This window comes from Parasteatoda tepidariorum, chromosome 8 (assembly GCF_982258835.1).
Source record: "Parasteatoda tepidariorum strain Cologne lab strain chromosome 8, Ptep-v5.0, whole genome shotgun sequence".
NCBI classification, from domain to species: Eukaryota; Metazoa; Arthropoda; class Arachnida; order Araneae; family Theridiidae; genus Parasteatoda; species Parasteatoda tepidariorum.
Window position 1 is genome coordinate 5,169,015 of NC_141762.1, and position 23,522 is coordinate 5,192,536.

The 23,522-nt window shown below is 29.4% G+C and overlaps 2 protein-coding genes across 4 annotated transcripts in view; one reads left to right on the top strand and one right to left on the bottom strand.

Annotated features, from left to right (window-relative positions):
* Window positions 1-18,992, bottom strand: part of LOC107456305 (ATPase family gene 2 protein homolog A) — a 34,373-nt gene extending 15,381 nt beyond the window's left edge. Inside the window, exons 1-9 of one of the 3 annotated variants that reach the window (XM_071180760.2) lie at window positions 18,902-18,992; window positions 12,768-13,097; window positions 8,894-9,298; window positions 7,609-7,747; window positions 6,440-6,499; window positions 6,242-6,356; window positions 3,984-4,112; window positions 2,576-2,693; window positions 1,715-1,839 (exon numbers count right to left, since the gene is read on the bottom strand). In XM_071180760.2, the coding sequence (XP_071036861.2) occupies window positions 1,715-1,839; window positions 2,576-2,693; window positions 3,984-4,112; window positions 6,242-6,356; window positions 6,440-6,499; window positions 7,609-7,747; window positions 8,894-9,298; window positions 12,768-13,038 (1,362 nt within the window). In that variant the 5' untranslated portion in view covers window positions 13,039-13,097; window positions 18,902-18,992. Of the gene's footprint in view, window positions 1-1,714; window positions 1,840-2,575; window positions 2,694-3,983; window positions 4,113-6,241; window positions 6,357-6,439; window positions 6,500-7,608; window positions 7,748-8,893; window positions 9,299-12,767; window positions 13,098-13,947; window positions 14,139-18,901 lie in introns of those variants that run through there. The other 2 variants (XM_016074144.4, XM_087149748.1) reach the window with 2 other exon arrangements.
* UQCR-C1 (Ubiquinol-cytochrome c reductase core protein 1) lies at window positions 14,190-15,836 on the top strand. Its single transcript, XM_016074146.5, has one exon. It carries the CDS (start codon window positions 14,407-14,409, stop codon window positions 15,784-15,786), a length of 1,380 nt encoding a protein of 459 aa, XP_015929632.2. The 5' UTR covers window positions 14,190-14,406; the 3' UTR covers window positions 15,787-15,836.
* Window positions 18,993-23,522: the final 4,530 nt, after the last annotated feature.

Consider the following 23,522-nt stretch of genomic DNA (forward strand, 5'->3'; position numbering starts at 1 on the left):
AAAAATTAAAAAAAAATTACAAATCGTAAACTGTATTAATAAATTCAATATAAATATAAAATAAATATGTAATTTATGAAGGAAAAAAATTTAAATAAATACCTGATAAAGATAAATAAGATTTATTATCTTTATCGAGTATTAATAAATAAGGATAATGAATCTTTAGTTAAATAATGATTCATTAATCTTTAGTTACAACGAATGAGGATTTATTAATAAATAGGATTTATTGATCTTTAGTTACAATTATTAAGAACTGTATTATCAAATACTTATTGATATTTTTAAAATTGAAAGAATGTGTTTTATTCATAGCAAATTCTTATATTTTAAAAAACTATGATTAATATCAACATTCGTTATTGAAGTACATTTAAAATACAAGATTCAATGCAAAATTGTCAGTAATCTATAGAGAAAAAAAATTCACTCATAAGCAAAATGCTCTATTTATAAAAAAGAAATTAAAAAAATAAAACAAAATGAATGAAATAAAAAAACTAAAAAATGACTAAAATTTATAAATAATAACCTATAAACAAAAACAAAGGGAAAAAATGCTTTTATTATCAATATGTTAGCCTTGATGATTATATTAAAGCATAAATTCAAATAATAACTGTTAATCTTTATATACTTAAAGTTCTCAATAGTTTTGAATAACTAAAAAAAAATTTTTTTTTTAATAATAATAAAAATTACCAGTAAGTTATAGACTCTTTTAAAATATGAAAGATAAAATTACAGATTTGTTACTTGTAATAGATTTTGTCCATTTCTTAGCTGTTTAAAATTGTTCAAATAAAATCATATCACATTTTGAGCATATAAAACAATTATTTTTTATTGAATTCTCATGCAATAAATGCATTCTGAATATGTGGATGTTATTTATTAGCTTAGTATGAATTTTAAAATAATTTTTCATTCCTTAAATGAAAATCCTACAAAATGTCAACTACAAACAGTTGAGGGAAGGTTTTTCCACAAAGAATTTTTACCATTTTTTCTTTAACCTTACCAAACCTGATCAATTGGTAAAAGATCTGACTTCAACTATACTAACAATAATGTGAAATTGCACTATTAACATATAAATACAGTTTTTATTCAAGTCTAAATTGTTATCAATTTTAAGTTGCACTTAAAAGTCTCAACAGGTTATGTGAAAAAATGAAAAATAATGCAAAAAAAAGTTTATCAATTCAATATCTGCAATATTTTTTATAAAATTATTAATAAAAATTAAATAATTTACATTTAAATAATTATTAATTTGAAATGATTATTAATTAACATTAATAATCATTTAAAAAAATAAAATAAAAATGACTAAGAAATTAAAAATTCATTTATTTTACCAGCGTTAAAAACTTTCATATACACACAACTTGCAATTGCTCTAATTATCAAAATCATATTCAGAAATTGATTTGTCACTTCCACTGTCACAATTGACTTCAAAACTGCTTGCGGCGATGCCATTTTCCCTCCTGCTGTGTCACTTTCACTGCCAGCCAATGCGCTTGTTACGAAACATTTTTTTAAATAATATATTATAGTCTAATTGGAAGCCTTTTTTACAATGGAAAAAAAGTGCAGCTTTGATTTGAATAAATATAATAATATTTAAAATCATAACTCTACTTGTTTCAAAAAAATTATAATGAAAAGCATCATTTTAACTTTGTAACAGCAAATTGATACTTACATTTGGAATTTCAAAATTAAATGGAACAGGTGGTTTTATTTGTTTTAAACTTTTCTTTAAATCTATCAATCTAAAAGGAAAATCCTGTGGATTCTTCAGAGAATCTTGTAAAAATAACTCCTTTGCTGTGAAAAAAAAACAGCGAATCAGCAATTATCATTAATAAATGTCAAATTAAATTAAAAGAAAATCTAATGTTAATGTAGATTTACAGTACAAAAAATGGAACACCCTACTAAATAACTTTTTATCTATAAAAAAATCTTTCTTTCCTTTTAAATAAAAAAATAATACAGTGTAACATAGTAATTTTTTTTCTTATTTACTTCATTTTTGTCTTCAAAAATCTTAATTGAGATTTTTGAACAATGTTTAGAAACTTCTTTAGTAAATGGAGAAGTCAGTAGGTATTTACTTTATATGTGTGCTCAAAACCTGAAACTATTATGACATCATAATTGAGAAAGCAAGTCTTGTGAAAATGTAGTACAAGTACATTTTAACTGAAAAAAAAATAGAAATCTTAAATTTTCTCTATATGATAAAAAAAAGTACTTATTTCCATATGAGAAAAAATCATTAACTCCATGTGAAAAAAAGTTTGAGTTTGTTTCTAAATTCAGAATTTTAAAATTGTCATAGTAGCTCTCATTAAGTTAAAGAAATGAATAGAAATTTTTTTTTTTTTTTTGAAAAATCATTAATTGTCTAAAAACTTTTGAAGTACAAAATGAACAGCTATAAAAGCAAAGAATCTTAGTAGAAAAATATAATCTATAACACATCAAATTGATCCTACAAAAAATTAAAAGGGATCATTTTAAAAGTTACTTAAGATTTGTAAAAAAGATATTCTGAGACCTTTATCACATAAATGCTGCAGCTGTCCACCACTAAAGCCACTGGTATCTTCAATTATCTCATTGATTTCAGTTTCACTCAACGTACATTTATGTTCATTTAAAAAATTTTGGAATATCTGAAAAAATAGCACAATAATTATTGAATACAAAGTTAATTTAATAAATTTATAATTTAATGTTGATTAAAATTACTTTTAATTTGATGATCAGATTTTCACAAACTGATATGTAAGGTTAATGATTTGAAAATAACATCCATAATCTACGAATTAATTAGCATACTTTCTCTCCATTAACTATATTTCAGAAATTTAGTTTATCCAAAGATAATCCCATGAAGAAAAAGAAAGTTTTTTTTTTTTTTTTGCTATCTATTATTGTATTTAACTGGGAAATTTTTTTATTTTAAGGTATAAAAAACTTTACATGATTTTTAACTGTTCTAAATGGCAAAATACAAAATTTGAACAAAATTGATTCTTGAGAAAAAGAAACTTAAAAATAAGTCTTTTTTTCAAAGTTTATAACTCAGAAACTATTCAATCAATACTTTGCATTTTGTTATTTAAAATTACATAGTTTAAAATAGAGTAAAAACTAGTCAACCACACAATTAAATATTTTTTATACATTATTAAATTAAATAAAAACATTAACAATTAAAAAATTATTTTTTTACATGGATCTATCTTTGATAAATGAATTTTATAATTGTGTGCAAAAATTTTTGAAATCCAATGTAAAACTTCTCAAGATATGTTCAAAAAAGAAGTAAGTGCAGTTAAAGTTAAAGGCCCTAAACATTTTACAATATTTTTGAAATTGTGGCCATTCCCTATATATTGATGGTCAGAAGCTCAAATCTAATAATTCAAAAAAAAAGAAAATTTCTTATTTAGAGAAAACACATTTTTAAGTCTGTTTCTGTAGCTTGATTACCATATTTGAGGTGTACTTTTTTGAACCTTTAAGATTGATAAACAACTTGTGATCACAGAAACAAAAGTTGTGTTAGGTGATATCTTCGTTATTTTGAGCAATGTGTACCTAATTAGAGCGTTATATTAGAATAAATAACCAAGATTCTTACATAAGATTTCTATCAAAAAACAGATATTCTTGATTGGATTTAAAGGAATCTCAGTATTTGAGGGGAGGGGGGAAATCTTAATTTCTGTATGGAAAAAAATAAAAAAACATAATCTTTCATAAATTTGTCTGATTAAATGGAGTATTATTAATAACTTATTGATAACACTGATTAATAAACTATGCTAACACACATTAATAAATTATTGATAACACATATTAATAAATGATTGGTAACACTGATTAATAAATTATTGATAACAGAAATTAATAAATTATTGATAACACTGATTAATGAAGTATTGATAACAAATTACCTGTTTTCTACCAAGAGAAGAAATATTTAAATGCAACTCTTTTGAAAATAAATCATGTTTTCTCAAATATGAGGGTATCAGGTTCACATTTGTAGTTGAAGCAATTACTAAAACATTTGAAGCATAGTTCTAAAAAGCACAACACAAAGATCAGTAAAAAGATTTAAAAAAAACAAACAAACTAAATACTATTGTTTATTGTTTGTTAAGATAATTATTTGAATAGTTTTAAAATAGTTCACAAAATATTTTTTAGTTAATTTATAGAAATAAGGATTAAGAAATATATTAACAAATATCAATTTATGTTAGGCTTGTAAAAATTTTCAAACTAATTTGCTATCATTTAGATAAGTATTCTTCTCTTACACAGGAAAGTAAACTAAGAACGCACAGTCTTTAGTCGTCGAAAATTCACCTTCCCTCTGTTATGTAGCCAAAAATTAATTTACTAAAAAGAACTTACAACTAGCATAAGAAAACTAATAACTGTTCTTTTAATTTTCTTAAAAAATAAAACATTGAAATTATTACATTAAATGTCCAAAAAGTAGAAGTATAAATAATAGCTTACAAAAAATTTAGCTTTAATAAAAAGAAGAATTTTTTTTTTGAGCCAGTAACTACAAAGCTAGTTACTATTATCAAAGCCAGTAACTACCTATTATGAACACCATTGTGCAGTAGTAAGGATAAAGAAAATTTAAATTAAACCCCGGAAGAAGGAAAAAAATTTTAACCTTGAAAGACAGAAAATTTTTTTTAGCTCTTTGGGAGTGGAAAGTTTGCACCCTACTGTTATGTACTTAATGTTACTTAGGTCTGGTAAAGTATAGTCAATCATAATTACTATGCTATGCTCCATAGTCAAACTAATCTAATCATAAAATATGTGGACATCAAAAGTTCAATTTTATAATTTTTTATGATAAATCTAGAATTAAGAAAGGATTTAAGGCATAATATAGCTAGTCTTCGGCAATAGTCAATACAATGCAGTTAAGCATTTTTTTAATAATATAGCCAGAGCTGATCTGGCTCAGCATAACAGGGGTGATTGTGACACGAAGTATGAACGTATGTGTAGCAAATCGATATCAGTTTATGTACTATGCATGTTTCATATTCAACATAATTTTTTGAACTAACATTCATAATTAAATTACCTACTAATGAAGAATATCACACCTTTATAGTAACTAATCCAAGAAAAAACTTACTTCTTATGAAAATCGAGTGAATATGAATCGAGATTCTGGATTTCAAAAACACGAAAATACAAATTGTGATGCTGAAATTTTAAATTGTATGAATGTGAATCACGATGCATAATTTTAAGATCGCACGAATACAAATTGCAATGTGTAGTTTTTAAATCAAGCATAAATCCAAAAATCATTTTTGATATGACAAGTGCACGATTACGAATTGTGATATCGGACTTTTAAATAAAGCGAATAGGAATCTTAATAAAGGATTTTTAAAATAGGTAAATATGCAAAGCAATGTTTGATAATAACATTACACGAATAAGAATCGCGATATTAGCAGATTCTGGCACAGTTCCAAATATTCAAAATGGCAAAAATCCACCAAACCAAAAGAATCAAATTGGCAGAAGAGTCACATGTATGTATGCGCTTTGTTAATGGGATTAAACAAAAGTTTCAACATTTTGCTCTATTATAAAATTTTGATTCGCAAAGTCCATGAAGCAATGATCTTGACATTTGTGGAATTCTGTGATATTTGAGGAAAACGCACTTGCACTGCTTCTAGTTTTTAAGCATAAACGAACCATACAAATAACCTGGAGTTTCATATAAGGCCCAAAATGTAATCACCCCTGATATAAGGTTTTGTAACATTGTATCTCTTATTCAAACAAATCGAATCAGAAATGTGTGTTGTATATAAATTTAAATTTTGCTTATTTAAAGATTAAACTAGATACCTTTTTAGTTTAACTAAGAAAAGCATTTACCTCAGGCCAATCTCTAGGGGTAAAGTGACTATTCTGGTTATTTAAACAAATCTAATCAAAATTGTGTGATTTATCAAAATTTCCTTAAATTTATTTAAGAAATGCTTATTTTAGGAATAAGGCTTGCACCCAGAAAATCAATGTATGGCTTATTTTTTGTTATGCTTAACTTTATTTTCATAAAAAATAGTAGAAATAGACAAGCAAATTTGATAAAACTATATAAAAACTTAAGGACATGAAAGGAAGAAAAAGTAATAAAGATGTTAACTACCAAAGTCTTATAAATGTGAGATTCAAAGTTTTCTCGGAATTCTTCTTCCTTGAAAAGAGGGTTATCATTCTTATAAATCATATCCAAGTCATCAAAGTACAAAATAGAGTGAGGACTGTAAAATAAAAATAATTAAAAAAAAAAACAATTTTCAAACATGCATTATGGAAAGATATTTTTTTAAAAAACAAATATTACCATGAAACAGCTTCTTCAAAAATTCTGTCAAGACTTGTGGTGTTATCCTTATGTTCTGAACTAAGAAAGAAAAAATACGCTTGAGCTTTTTTTTTTTTAAATTCAAAAAAAAAAAATTATTTGAACTAAATTTACTCCTTCTGAAACATCCCATTGAGAAACATTTTTATATTTAAAATTTTATATTTTTTATTAATATAAAATCTGACACAAAGGAAACTGAAATTATTATTTTTTCACATGTTAAATGAAATCTTCTAAAAATATTACAAAGAAAACATAGTTTAAAATGAGAAAACAAAATAAAAAATTTCAAAATTAATATCTGCCACACAAAAAACGAGAAACTTCACCTTTTTTAAAATATATTGGGGGTGACAGAAGTTTATTACAAAAGGAATGAGACCTAAAATTTTAATTTTAGGTGCAATAAAAAAAAAAAAAAATTCCTCTTTTTTGATTTATTTAAAAAATGCAGTTATAAAATTTTTCAATTTTATTTTATTATTTTATGTTTAAAGTGGTTTCCATTGGTAAAAATATAGAGATAATTTTTCTTGCAAGACTTAGAAAACAATTGTAACTTGAGGATTCTTCAGGCACGGAGTTAAGCACTCTAGAAGGTCAGAAAGAAGTCGAAATTTTGAATAATGATAATTTCTATTTAGTAATTAAATCGAATAACTTTTACCATAGCAACCAAAAAACATTAGCACATAATTTGGCATCAGGCAGCATAGGAGTTGAATTTTAAGCACTCTAGCTGCCTAAAAATTTGCCTAAATCTGACTGAGGATAAAATAGTTATCAATGCTAGGAAAATTTAACAAGTTTGAATTTAAAAATAAAGTCAATTATTTAATATATAACTGGTTGTCACAAAAATGGCTGTACAATTTTATAAAGCATATAAAAAACATGAAAGAAGAAAAAAATGTACAGTTTGCTGCCTGTTCCTTGTGAAAAAACATGTTAATTCTGTTTGGTTTCAAAATTCATCAATAGATATCATTATTGACTTAAAAAAAATAATATTTTTGGATACCACCAATGTAACAACGCTACATAGTCTAATGAAAAAATTAACCTCATTGGAAGAGGAACACTCTATCCCCTGAACCATCATGGTTCACTGTTTCTTAAATGTCATTATAAACACAAAAAATTACCTTTTTATATTGTGACATTCAACAACATATACAGGGATGCTGCATTCATGCTTTAAGGCCTTGCTAATCATTGATTTTCCAGAGCCACTAGACCCAACCAAGAGGATTCCGTTAGGAAAAACATTGAATGGCCCACCATCTATAACAGTTTTAATATTAGATAAATACAAAGAACAGATAAAACAAATTCAGTTTTTGATTCACAGATTTTATTTATTATAATTTTGATTAAGAATTCTGTTTTTTTTAAAAAATTATTCTATCATTTTTGGCAAAATTTATTGAGTATTGAGTATTTAACAGGATCGACATCAAAGAAACCATGCATCACTGTTTTGACACGTTATTTAGAAATATACAAATATATACAACTGGCCCAAATGTCTTATCTTCGTGATAAATTTTTAAAAAAATATATAATTTATTCATATTTTTGATAAATACAAGTTTAAAAATTAAAGAAACAAAAGAAATAGTATTTTTGTTGAGATCCATTTTGTAAGTAAATGAAAATAAAAAGCAAAAAAATATAAAACTTTCGACTTTCAAAATCTGAAATCTTTTTGTTACCTACAATTACAAAAACTTTAGACTGAAAATTGAAGAAGCACAACCTTTTCTTCTGGGAAAAAGTCATAAAAAAAGCTAGCTTTTAAATTTAAAGGTCACAAAAGAATTCAGTTTTTATAAAAATCTGTCTTAAAAAACAAAGTAGAGGATAAATTAATTATACCTTCAGTTGAAAATTTTTGTAACGAAATTCTGCACACCACAATTCTTCATAAACAACATTAACTTTACAATCTGTAAAGCAAATGTAAATTGATAAATTTGCTGGATTTCATTATCTTGAAAATTTAACTTATTTAAGTGATTTATACATAGTTGCACATTCTTCTTGTTTAATTTTTTTTTTAAACTTTTTAAAGCATATTATAGCCATATTCAGTAGGTAAGCTGAATGATATGTAAATTACCTATATAACACAAAATTTCATAGGCACTCACATCCTGTTTTTATAAAATTGGAAATAGCAAAATTTTTAAAATAACGAATATTTCCCAAATCCCCAAATGAATTTCTATGGAAAAAATGTATTAAAAATACCGATATTAAAAAATGGATTAACTTATTTAATGAAGCCAAAATAAGCAACAATTCTCCCCACTCATTGTCAAGACATTTTTATCTTTCGTTAGAAGTACACAATGATCTCAGAAATCAAATACTAATATTTCTGTGATTATGTGCATCTATTTCACAATCTAAAAATAAAGATATTACCTGATTGCAGCATTGAAGAAATGCTGCATTTGATAAACTTGATAACTTCCTCCAAAGCAATTATATCTCTAAAGCAAATGCAGGTTTCTGGTTTACTTTGCTTCATTATAATCCTTGACAGAGAATGCAGAAAATAAAAATTTTCTTCACATAACTGTTTTTTTCTACTTCTAAATGACTTTGCTGGATCTTTACGAGATGATATGGGAGTTGATGTTTGAATGGTATCAAACCCTGAATCGTCACTATCAAAGAGTTCAGAACAATTTACTTTATTGCACTGGAGCTCTTTATTATTGATTTCTGATTTTTCAATATTTGGAGTAATATGTTTGATAGTAAATAAACAGTTATACCCCAAGTAGTTAATATCCACTTCCAAGCCTTCTCTGATATAGATATGCCCTAAAAAATAATCAGTGTGAAAAAGAATGGTTAAGAAGAAAATAACGATGAAGTACTCAAAACTTTTTACACAATTTAATGATAAACAACAATTTTACCAATATTACTGTTACTATTAAAACAAATCAGTGGAATATATAATATACAAACAATACATTTATTGCAATTTTCAAAGCAAATTATTTCAGGGTTAGAGTTTTGACATCAAAAACTGGTTCATGAAATTACAAACATTAAAAATTGATTTAAAGAAATTGTCAAAACCTAGTTAAAATTGATAAAAACCTTAAACGATAAGCAAGAAATTATAATGCTCAATGACTTTTTAGAAATTAAACTAACATATAAGCATAGTGTAAAATTTTATACAAAGTAGGAAATCCTACTACTTGTATAAAATCTACTTGTTGTGCTTGTCAACATTACCTAAACATTAAAACTACCCTGTAACATACTACATGCACTAAACATGAAAACGGCCATAAAAATCACTGATCAACTGTCTTTTAGTAGTGATCTTATAATACTAAACACTTTAATGTTACAAAAAATGAAATATGTAACAGTAGAATTTGCAAAAACTTTTATATAATGTAGGGCGTGAAATTTTCCTCTAAAATCCTATTAGGAAAAGGGATAAGAAACTAATACCTTTTAATGAATAGCATATCTTCATGCATCAGAGAATTTCTTTTAATAAAAAAACATCAAACTTACCAATAGTAATATTTATTTCAAAATGCATTTATTTCAGATCATTTTACCAATAGTGAATTTGATATAGCAGGGCTGTCCAACTGCAAAGAGCCCACGGGCCAGAATTCCGGTCACTGATCACCAGGCGGGCCAGAGTTTGAAAAAGTTGAACAATAACCTCTTACCTCTTATACAATAACAATTAATAGTTGAATTATTAATTATAAAACAATGGAACAGAAGGATTATGAAACAATTTGCTTACATTTTAATGGGAAAACTAAGGCCGATCAGCCTGAATAAGAAGATGGCGGGCCGCACAATGTGTGTTGGAGGGCGGCATGCAGCCCGCGCGCCTCCAGTTGGACAGCCCTGTGATATAGCAACGTCAGATTAGATGTTTATTGAATTCTACTGAAATTCAATTTCAGACATAACACAGGTAAGGAGATTTCTTATTTTTTAATAAATATATTTTAATCATCGTGGTTAATTTTTAGCTTTTATATTCTTGATGATTCCTACTACAGATGTGTATCAGTATCTTTTGCTATAAAAAATCTGTCACATGTACCTTGAATAACTTATGATCGGATCGTCACGCTCAAAGGACTCAAACTAAATGGCTCGAGGGGCTGACCTTAACTATACCAATTAATTAGTTGTGCAGACAATATTTTGAGTCACCAAAAAAAGGCATGTAAAGGTACTTTCTCTGAATAAACATACCTTTTTTTTCAAGGAATTTCGATTTCTGATCCTCAAAATATATGGGGTAGCCACAATCTGGGAAATGTGGTCCCCATAGTTTGATCAGGAGAGAGTTCCAAAGTTTGTACCTCATAAATTAAATTTTATATAGATATTTTTTTTTGCATATTTCCCCATATCTCAAGAACCTTTTAAAGCAAATTGAAATTTTTTTTTCACAATTACAAAATTTGTTTACCAAAGATAATTTCAAGCAAAAAATAAGTTTTAGTAAATATTTATTATTCTTTTATTTATTAACAGTAAAAAAAAATTTTAATTTTAAGATGCAACATTTTTTAGCTCATTTTAAAATACTGAATTTTACAAAGCAAAATACAATATTTGAGAAAAATTGGTTGAATAGTTCCTGAGAAATAAAATTTTTAAAAAAAAGTCCTATATTTAAGACTCAATTTCTCAGGAACTATTCAACCAATTTCACTGAAATTTTGCATTTTGCCTTGCGAACTTAAATATTTTAAATACTAATAAAATTATGTAAGCAATTGTATATACAAAGCAATTGTATGTTACAGCTCAATTTTTTTCCAACTCTTTTTAAATAAAATAATAAATATTTACTAAAATGTAATTTTTTTCCATGGAATTATTTTATAATTGTGTGCAAAATTTTTTCGATTCGCTTAAAAAGTACTTGAGATATGGCAAAATATGCAAAAAATAAAATTAGCATAAGAAGTATACTTTGAATCACTCTCGACCAAACTATTCTGACCATATTTCCCAGATTGCAGCTACCTTCTATATTTTGGGGGTCAAATATCCGAATCCGTTGAAAAAAAGGTTAGCTTATTCAAAAAAAGTACATTTTTGTGTTTCACTTCGTTATTGAAAATATCATCTGCACTAATTAAGTAGCTTATTTTATTAAGATGGTGTCCTAAAACATAAAAAACAGATCATTAGATAAAAATTTATTGAGGGTAGGTCCTTTTTCTTGGTTTACTGTACACTGAAGAACTATAGTTCTTGAATTAGATAAATTGAAGAAACTATTAAAATAATATAGTTCTACTGAAGGTTTACATAAGGAGCACGGTAAAACCTACTTTCTTTTTTTAAAAATTTCATAAAGAATCATTAAAATATTATAATAAAATTTTATTAATACTACTTAGTTAACAAATCAATATTAAGCATTACCACTAATACAATTACATTGAATATAAAAATGCATATTGAAATAACAGTTACAAATAGCATACAAATTTTTACAATCAGACATTGCTAAGAATGAACAGTTGAAATGTCTCTTAGATAATATGTTAAATAGATTTTGGTACTATGCTAAATTTAAAATATTAAATAGGTAAAAAGGATTTAAGAATTTTCACATTCTAATCAATAGTATTTAATTTTATAATCGTCGCTGAAAAGCCGACCCAATTTTTTGGTTTACGACTATTAATGTTCAATTCTGTATCCTTGTAATTTTGAACTCAATCCAGAAGGGAACTCCTGCATCAAGTATTGGGAGACATTTGATCGAACTTTTCGTTCGAACTAACCACATTTACGTTATATGGAGAGGAAAACCAAAAACCACCTCTCATCTAACCCATAACCTATCTACTACAAAGGATATTTTATGTCGGCACTGTGGTCAGTGGAAGCTGGGTGCGGAATTTATATGGACCAGCTTCCCCATTGGATTCAAACAAAGTTCACCTCAATGAAAGGTGAATGCTCTATTTCCTGAGCCATCAGGACTCAATCAATAGTATTAATCATTTTTAGTCTCTTCCTTTTCCTTCAGTTTTTCTTATTTTCAATTTCTTAGCATGTCATGAGAGGAAATAGGTTTCTTACAAACAAAAATGCCAGTTCTAATTATAAGTCAAAATTTTATGATCAGATTTCTATGAATTTTCAAACTTCGGAATTGAAGTTAAATTAATGAATTAATTCAAAACACTCTTTGATATCATTCGGGGAAATCAATGGCCAGTTCATATTTTACAAGTAAACACAGAAAAGCAAACTTAAAAAACCAACTTACTCAGTATTTTTGAAACATACGTTTGAAATTCTAGAGAATTCATGAAATCTCTATATTTATCAGGAGACAAATAGACTTCTTTTGCAGCTTCAGTACTTGATTTCAGGGGTAAAACAGAGATTGTAGAACTTTCATAATGTTTGAAAATTGAAGAATGAAAAACAGCACACCCAGCTTTTACTGCATCATGAGAAAAGAGTTTTAAAATTATAGAGCCTCTATTGGTGCTTATCAATGCCCAATCACCGTATGCAAAAGAAAGAGCAGCCATGGTGGATGGATGAAGATAAAGAATTGAATTTGACTGTTCAGACAAACTGAACTTGCTACCTGGAAAAATAATTTTATTTAGAATTAGCAGCAAAATTAAAAATAAATTCTAACCAAATCAAAGTAAGAAATTTAAACACTCGCTTGAAAAAAAATATTATGCTAGTAATAAACGATAGTTGATTGGATCTTGAGTCAAGTTTTGCGGGTAAAACTACACCAGGGCAAGCCATTAAAAATATTATAAGTACATACTTTTAATGCAACATAAAAGCACTGTAGGCAGTTCACTTTGGTATTGAAATAGGTGTGATCAGGTTCCAAGTGATAGGCAAAATATACTGTTTAATAAATATTTTTAATATAAATCAATGGTTTTTTTTAAAAAAAAAATGGGTGATTTAAATAAATAAATTAAAATCACTTGATTATGCCTTTTATGTGTATAAGTTAAATTTCGGATTAGTGAAACTCTCTGTTCTATAGTCACACAGTTTTATATATATCAGAGCATAAATGAAAGTGACAGACTGGAAGGAAGAAAACGTTTCCAAGAGAAAGGTTCTGAGTGTAAATGGATATATTTATATTCGTTAAAAAATTTTAATGATCACAATCACTAAAGAGGTATTTTATAGTTAAAGAATATCATAGATATTCCTCAAACGTAACACTTATACTTCGACAAGTTATAAAATAATTTACTGAAGATGAATTCTGAAATTTGACAGTTAAATTAAACCATCTAACACTAAAAGCCACAGTGTATTCGATATTAATCTCTTTTTTTTCAGTTCGGTGCTTTTTTTCTCTTTGTAAATCTAAGTTTGAAAAGAGAGTTCAGTTCCGAAATGTGAACATTTTAAGCATATCAAGCGATTTTTAATAGATCGCAGAATTGACACTTAACATTTATTCTCCCAAAAAAACCTGGATAAATTAAAGTTCAAAAAATCGATACAAATATACCATCAAATAAATTTGATTGCAGCTTAAGGCAATTCATTTTACGGCCACTTGGTGTATCCGATCCCTCCATGCTGTTTCACAACAAGTCACTACACGAAATTCCCGGTAATATTGATAAGGAATATAAATTTGTCATTGTATTCAGTAGTGATTTTAAGCTTGTAGCTTACATTAATATTTTAAATAAAGGCAAGTTACTTTTATCAATTACAAAGCTCAAAGCAAATTTGTTTTCTTCGCTTGATTATTTTGTTATTTGCTCTACTCCCTATACCTCAGTGCTATTATGATGAAATTTGTTACTGTTTGATGAAATAAACCTCTTGTTCGTTTTACCAAAAAATCGGTGGTTTGTTAACTAATTATTTTAGATAAGTTTAATTTTTCTTTTATTGTCATCATGTTACGCAGGCCTTTTTTGAGAGCAGTAAGAAATGTCCACCAATCAAAAACTTTAAAATCTGCTCTGCAGTCAAAAGTTTTAAATCTGCCTGAAACTAAAGTGACTCGTTTACCAAATGGGTTACGAGTTGCAACCGAAGACTCTGGCATGCCCACTTGTACTGTTGGCTTATGGATTGACGCCGGCAGTCGTTATGAGAATGAACATAATAATGGTGTTGCACACTTCCTGGAGCATATGGCTTTTAAAGGAACATCAACTCGAACACAGACCGGTTTGGAGCTTGAAGTGGAGAATATGGGAGCTCATTTGAATGCTTGTACTTCTCGTGAACAAACCATTTTCCAAGCCAAATGTCTAACTAAAGATGTGGGTCAAGCTGTCGATATAATTTCTGACATTACCCAAAGCAGTAAGTATGGAGAATCGGAAATAGAAGTAGAGAGAGGTGTTATCTTGCGTGAAATGCAAGAAATTGATATGAACTTGCAAGAATTAGTATTTGATCACTTGCATGCTGCAGCTTTTCAAGACACTCCTCTAGGGCGTACAATACTGGGTCCTGTTGAAAATATAAGAGGTATCAAGCGCAAAGACCTGGTTGAATTTAAAACTAATCATTACATCCCACCCAAAATGGTACTGGCCGGAGCGGGGGGTGTCGATCACGAGGAGCTAGTGCAGTTGGCAGAACATTACTTTGGAACGAGTTGTGGGCAATCTGACTTCAGTGGTATCTTAGATCCATGCAAATTCACGGGAAGCGAAGTTCGATTGAGCGACAAATCTATGCCTCTAGTACATGCTGCAATTGCTGTGGAGGGTTGTGGGTGGGTTAATCCCGAAAGTATCCCACTGCTCATAGCGAACATTTTAATCGGCAACTGGGATCGATCTCACGGAAGTGGCGGCAACATATACAGTAAATTGGCACACAAGGTTGGCAGTGAAAATTTATGTCACAGTTTTCTTTCATTTAATACTTGTTATAAAGATACTGGCTTGTGGGGTGTTTATCTTGTTTCTGATGGGAAAACCCTGAATGATATGATTTATTCTGTGCAGGAAGAGTGGAATAGATTATGTACATCAGTCACCGAAGAAGAAGTATCGAGAGCAAAAAATCTCCTGATGACGAATTCTCTTCTCTTATTGGATGGATCTACGCCCATATTTGAAGACGTGGGCCGTCAGATACTCAACTACGGTCGCAGGATACCCATTCCTGAAATGGAAGCTCGTATTGATGGAATCGATGCGAAAGTCGTGAGAGAGGTTTGCACTCAGTTCTTGAAGAATAAACCTCTATCTATTGCCGCAATAGGATCAGTTGATGAGCTAGTGGACTATGAAACTTTGCAGAAACAGATGTGTTGATTATGTAGAATTATGTTTTCAAATTATTGAATAAAATGATTGATTTATTATTTAGGCTTTATTTTATGCATGTTTAAAGGGTATATGCCATTATAGTTGTTGTTATTGAGTATTACATGTATTTTTAACTTTTTTGTTTATGTATATATGTAACCCTGGTGAATGTCAACAATCATGTAGTCGCTTGAGTGAATGTCCAAAATATTTGTTATATTCAATTTGATATTAATTTATTCATTGTTATTATTTTATTCGATATTTTAATGTCTTCTGAAGTTAGATTAGGAGAAACATCAATATACATTTCGGAGATTTACAATAACGACTATGCAATTGTAAACATTTACCGGTGAAAGTTAACAACCTCCAATTCCGGACTTTCAAAGTGACACACACATATGTATATATATAAATGTATGTATGGGTTATTTTCTCAATTTGTTAACTTTTGAAGTCTTAAGCAATATTTCTCATTAAGATATAATTCTATTTTCAAGCACCACCTCTTTGTGTGCTCTGTAACACTTCACCTATGACAGGGGAGCATCTATTTGATTGCCCCTCTCTTCTTGACATTCGTTCCTGTGACGAATTTCGTGCCCTCTCACCTTCTGGTGCTACTTCACTATCGTATTGGACTGCAAGACACCTTATGTCTGAGAAGACGATGGCGAGCCTTCATTTTAAAAGAAATCAAAATATTTTCAAGAAATTTTGAGGAAGAAATATTTCAGTCATATTTGATTATGTAGTCTGTTATGGGAATCTTAAAAGTTTTTTAAATTACATTTATCCTAAGAATAGACAACACATTTGACGGAATACTATCAGATCCCACTTACGCTAAACGTCTGGGTACCTAACAATAAGTCAACTATATCAGAACTCTTTGATACAATATTCAGTAGTAATGTTGGAAGTAGTGAGTATTTCATAAATTGCTCTTTAAATTATCAACTTCGTAAATATGTTAAGTTTCTCTGCAACAAAGTACCTTTCCAGCGAAAGTCCTTTTTATGACGAAAGTATTTACGGCAATCTTAAATAATGTTCTCCGTGCAACAAATAAAGAGGTTGTCTTCTTATAACCCATTTTTTTATTATTTACCTTTCCAATTTTTGTAATTATTTAGATGTTTATCTTTTTCATTTCTACCATTCAAGAAAGTTGGAATTTCTGTGAAACAAATTTGCTCTCTCATGTGCCTGTTTATGGAATCAGACCAAATTCAAGTTAACATTTCTGTTTCATGGGTTAATGAAAAGTGATTATTTCTTATTTTTGGATGTATTGCTGAGACTAAATTTTTTGTGTCATTTATTTAAATAAGTACAAAGAAAAAACTTGAGTTGTTTATATTGACAAACTACCAATCTCTCGGCTGCTCACTATAAGTGTATAAAAGGTTGCATTTTCGACGGGACTACTGAAAGTTCCACTGTATACTTCTTCCTGTGCTCATTTTTTAGGCTGGGGTTAATGATTAGCAAGGTATTGTGCAATAAAACTTAATCATTTTTATTTTATTTGAATAAGCCTTTTTAAGAGGCTTCCATGAATAATAATTTTTTTTTTTTTAATTTTAAAAAGTGTTACCTTTATTTAATTTCTTAACATGTTTCTTTTTTTTTTCCTATTTTGAAAAATAAAAAAATTTTCTTATTTCTGTGCGTTTATAAAAGTGAAAAGGGTATAAATTTTTTTTCATTTTGTAATTAAAATTATTTACTTTTTGTTAATAAATTTTTATCCGCATTTTGTTGATTTGAATCATATTTTATAGTGACCGATTTTTTAAAAATTCTTCATTTGCGTCAATCGGATTATTTTTTTTAATATATATAACCATAAATTACAAATAAACTAAGCATTTTATTAAGAATTTATTTAATTTTCATAATTTTAAGATTCATTCTAAACATATTTTTATTTAATTTGTAGATGAAGGTTGACATGATCAGTAATTAAATCCCCTCAAATTAGCTTCAAATAACAAAATTACATTTGTAGTTTGTGTGTAATATTCTGGAATGATATTCTAAATATCTTCCATACTTTTAGTACTATTCTGACTGCAAGTAAAGAGAAATTTTTTATACCATTTTTTAAGCACTTAGCTGTACTATAGTACTTACTATAGCTGTAAACTTAAGTACAATAGCTGTAAAGAGTAACGGTGGTTATGGATTCTTCAAAAAAAAAAAAATAGTGGTATTGAAAACACATGAACCATGGCGGACTCATGTATTTTGTTTAGGAAACATTTCTTTTAAATTTCAAAGTCATAAAATTTTTTACATATTAAGAGTAATTTTATTTAATCAAACTTCTATAAATCAAACTAATTTTCTATTTTGCTTTACTTTGCATTTCATTCCTATATTTATATCACTGCATTTCAAAATACATCTGAATGACCAAGGTATGGTGCGTATTTCTGAACCGGTGCTAAAATAGACACTTATGTGCATGAAAATTTTAAAAACATTTGTTCAAAACAAGATCTTTGTACAGGGCTACTACTGATCTATAAAAGGCTTAAAAAAAATTGTAGTAAGGATATTCTACCTTTTGGTTTGGGAGAAGTTACTACCTGCGACTATCAGACCTTTTTCTGGTATTTGACCGATACAATTAAAACTCCATATCACAAACTTGAAGAGTGAAAGAGAAAATTTCTAAATATCGAAGTTTAGGTTATTAAAAATCATATTTTTAAAATCAGAATAAAGAAAAAACGTTATTACATGCTTTTTCAAGAAGTAATTCATTTAAGTAAACATTATGCTCCATAAAATGATTTTTTTGAAAAGAAAATTTAATTTTTTCTTTGCTTAAAGAAAGAATATGATAATTTATTTCTTTAACTTTTTGACTGAATATTATCTTTTTAAATGTGTTTTTATACATTTTGATCAATAGTAAACATATTCAGTTTTTATTTGATAACCATTTCGAACAAATGACTTCAAAATTGTTATCAAATGGTTATCATTGGTCCAAATGGCTTCAAAACACAATAAATACAGTAACCCTGAAGTATTGGCAGTCAGAAACTTGCAGCGCTCCCTAGAATAGAAAGCACCATCATGTTATTTTAGAATGATACCTTACTTTTTCAGGGCAACACTAGTTGAAATGTGAGCCAGGCCGTGTTATCATATCGTTGCAATCATTAGGATGATAAGAAATTCAGCATTTTTTTAATCTTTTAACCAGCATTTTATCAATCAATTCAAAACCACAATCCACCTCATTTTGGCTTTATTTTTTTTATCAAAGCCGCATAAACCCCTTTTAGAATATTAAGAAGGATGGGTATGCATTTCACCAGCTGAAAAGCTAGACTGCTACCTTTGTCAGTCATTAAAATATATATAGTACATAAAATATCTATATTTGGGAGAAAGAGATATGCTACTTGAAGTAACGTATAATAAACCAACATATTCGAGTTGCTGTTCTGGCTTTTGATATTTCTGCCTATTGTAACTAAAAGGATTTGCTCTAGAAATTGCTTCTCATTCATTTTTTTCAAGGAAAAAAAAGTCAATATTTCTCCAAAAAGCAAAGAACAGTTTGTTAGTGAAATATGTAATTATTTTAGTTTTATACGCAAACACTTATTGTTAATGGGTTTAGCTTAATGAAATTAAGATAACCAAATGATAATCTTTTGTTACTATATAAATTCAAATTTGTGTGAATTTATATAATAACACAGCTTTTATCTTTTTTTTTAACACGGCATTTATTTGTCGTTAATTCAATTTTTTTTTTCTGAACGTCTAAAAATTTCAATACAAATGTCAGAGTTATGGTGGCTCAGGGGATACACCACTCGCCTCCCAATGAGATGACCTGGGTTCGAATGCCAGCTGTGGCAGGTCGATACGAGCTTCGCTCCTGGCTCACATCGATATCACACTGAGGTAAAATAACCTCAGTGGTAGATGGATTACAGGTTATGTCCACTTGCCGTTAGGCTAGTCATGAGCGGTTTTTATTATTTCCCTCTCCGTGTAACGTAAATGTTGGTTAGTTCCATCAAAGAGGCCTTCACGATGGCAAAACACCTGACCGCCGGGACAGCCTGCTCAGCAGGACGCTGAACTCCCGTTCACGAGAACGGAAGTTCAAATCCCATGTAGTAAATGGTGACTGATGCACGTTTAACCTGTCGGATCACAAAGTCCACCATGTTCCTATAAAAAATTATAACTCAGGGGGTACTGAATTGGAGATGGATCGATCTCTGGTTCAGATCAAAATTACGATCTGTGGATGAATTAATGGCTCCGTCCTCTAAACGGGTGCGGCACAAGTCGAATTCTTGGCCAAAGAAGTCGCTCCTAAAAAACTGGATCAATCGCACCAGGGCTCGAAAAACCACCCGTCCGCCCGTCCTCGGCAGTCAAAAAATCCCCGCGGACAACGAATTTCTCGAATCCGACGTCCGCGCGGACGGCCATTTTCCCGTTAATGTTCGTGATACATTTTCAATTTTTGTTATCTTACAGGAGTCTAGCGCCTCACTTCTAAAACGACCCTCTGATCTAGAAATACAGCAACATACTGCGCATGGTGGAATTGATGTTTTCTCTGTCTCCCGTACTGCAGCGGTTGAAAGGGACTTTTCAGCAACGAACTTACAAAAAATAAAAAACATTACGTACTGGTCTTAAACAAGAAGCGTTAAACGCAATTATGAACATCTACCTAAATGGAAAACTCCTTTCAGATTTTTGTGCAGAAACCTCTGTAAATCGTTGGCTTGATTGTGGAACTGGCAAGCGTCATATTTGATTCATTGAAAAAACGCAGTACCCTCGGATAAATTGACATTCCAGATAACTTGACATTTGTTATTTAAATTATTTCATAAAAGAAATAAATTATATCATAAAAGAAATAAATTATTTTATGAAAGAAATACTAGGTTCCTATTAGTAACCTAGTATTCCTTTTATTACTGTATTTATATCCCTATATTATTACCGTATTTATCCTAGTATTTGTAATCCTAGTAACTACTAATTCATTGTGCAATTTATATAAATGTTTGTAATAAATAAAAGAAAATTATATTTTTATTTATTAAGAAGCGACGGGTTCGTTTCAAAGGAGGACGGGTACATTGTTGGACAAGCCGTCCTCAGGGACGGGTAAAAGTTTTGAGTTTTTTCGAGCCCTGAATCGCATCCCTTGCCTTAATGGCCTACGGTGTTTCCCAAAGTGGGGTACGCGTATCCCCAGGGGTACGGGAACAGTTTAGCGGGGGTACGCGTTCTTATGCGAAATATCTTGCAATAAACGAAAATTTCAAAAAATTTTATTTAACTATAAAGCTAGCCATGAAAATTTATGATTACGTATTTTTCTATTGGCTATTTCTTTGCAGAATTAACAGTTAATAATTAGTGGTATCAACAGTCAGTTGTGATTTTTAACTTTATTGCAACTTTTTTATGGTAAAAAATATGTTCATTCTTTTTTATTAGTGGTACACAGCGTTACGAAAAATTTAGAAAGGGTACACAAAAGTCATAAGTTTGGGAAACACTGGCCCTACGGCAACAACAAATGTCACTCCACTTTATATTTATTACTTATGTAAAAGTGCTGTCGGACTCTTTTCTGGGGTCTTAACTTTTTCAGCGTGTTCTATAGGGTCCATTGCTCGAATTTTGGAAGCAATTTTTTTCTGTGAGTTCTTTTTCTTAAAATTTTTTAATGAGAAACGACAGCGAAGCACAACTTTGAATTTTTTTAGTCCTTCAGTCATAACAGTTTTGCTCATCGATAAAAAATGCTTCCCCTCAAACCATCAAGTCCCTTTTTTGGTAAGGTAAGGAAATAGTTATTTACTTTTTTTTAACGCAAAATTTAATAATTCATGAATGTAATTAATAATTTAACATTTTGTTACCTACAAAAGCTGAATAGGAATTATTTAAGTTTTCTATAATTAAAGATGCTCTGTTAAAACTTTCCACAATATCACTCAATTTTTAAAATTTTTAGGGTTGAGTTTTTTTAAGGATGGTCAGCTCAAAGTCGCAGGTTACAATTAAATTTGAAATTTTTAGCTTCTCCTAATTTTTAACTTGCCTAATGTAATTAAAATAACTATAATCTTTAAAATCATTTAGATTTAATTTGCTTTAGAAATTTAATGCTAGAAAAAGGTAGGTAGGTATTTTATTTAAGACGCACTAGAGCTGCACAATGGGCTATTGGCGACGGTCCGGGAAACATCCCTGAGGACGATCCGAAGACATGAAATCACAATTTTGATCCTCTGCAGAAGGGATGGCTCCTCCACTTTGGTAGCCCGACGACCTAAGCACGAAGTCGAGTATTTAACTGTAGAATAGTTTAAAGAGGACCAATACCGCGCACCCTCGGTCCCTACTCAGGCTGATCAAAATAGTCATTCACCCGATTACTGACCGCAGCCAGTGACGTTTATCTTCGGTGTTCTATTGCGAACTGTGTATACGATCAGTCCACTGCGGGACAGAAAGAATATTCATTTCAAAAAGTACTAAAATTTAGTAAAAGTACTTAAAATTTTAAGTACTTTTACTTTTTACTCGTTACTTTTTTAAATAAAAACTTTTTACACGTTACTTTTGCTTAAAGTACTCGTTACTTTTCAAACGTAACGTTCCCAACGTATGAAAAAAAAAATAATACAAGGATTTTATACTTCGTTGTAAGTTAAGAAAGGACAAGTGCGATTTAAGTAATCATCAAAGACTGCATATAGTTCCTTTTTATTTCGTTATCAAACTATGCAAATATATTTCAAAACAATATAAGAGACAAAGGTTTAATTCAAGCTATCTTTAACGATATAAATCATAGAATTATTAAGAAAAAAGTTATAGATTCGTAGTCTTACTGGAATCCTACACTTGGCGACATATTTCGAATTTTGATAGATAAGGAGATCATGCGTTCTTGAATTGATTTGATTGGACCACTAAACATAGCGAATTTTAGGCTGACATGCACTTACCAAATCAAATGCGCAATAAAGAAATTTAAATTTTTTGCCGTAGGAAAAATAGTCTGCAAGAAGCAATGTTATTTTTATTTTATCAGTTTCTTTATATGCGAACAGAATGATGTTTATTTTTTTCTTTTGTCAGTTTCTATAAATGCGAACAGAAAAACACTTTGTTAGGATTTCGAGATATTTTTATTAATTCTTATAACTAGTTCAAAGATAATTCAATAAGGTTTGTTTCACTCATTTCACACTATTTGAGAAAACAAGCAAAAAGAAAGCTGTACAACGTTGTTTCAAAAGTTGGCGATGTAGATATATGTTCGCGCTAGGGAGCTTTGAATCCATTTGGCATCCTCTTAAATTCAAACAGACTCTCTCCCTAGGGATAATGATTTTTTTCTTAATTTGTTGCTGTTGTTGTTGTAGTTCATTTACGTCGCATTAGAGCTGTGCAATGGGCTAGTGGCGACGGTCTGGGAAACATCCCTGAAGATGAACCGAAGACATGCCATCACAATTTTGATTCTCTGAAGATGGGATGGCACCCCCGCTTCGGTAGCCCGGCGACCTGCACGCGAAGTCGAGCACTTTACGGTAGAACAGTTTACCGAGGACCAATACCGCACACCCTCGGTCCCTACGTAGGCAAATCCAAGTGGTCACTCACCTGAACACTGACCGCAGCCAGTGATGCTTGACTTCGGTGATCTGCTGGGA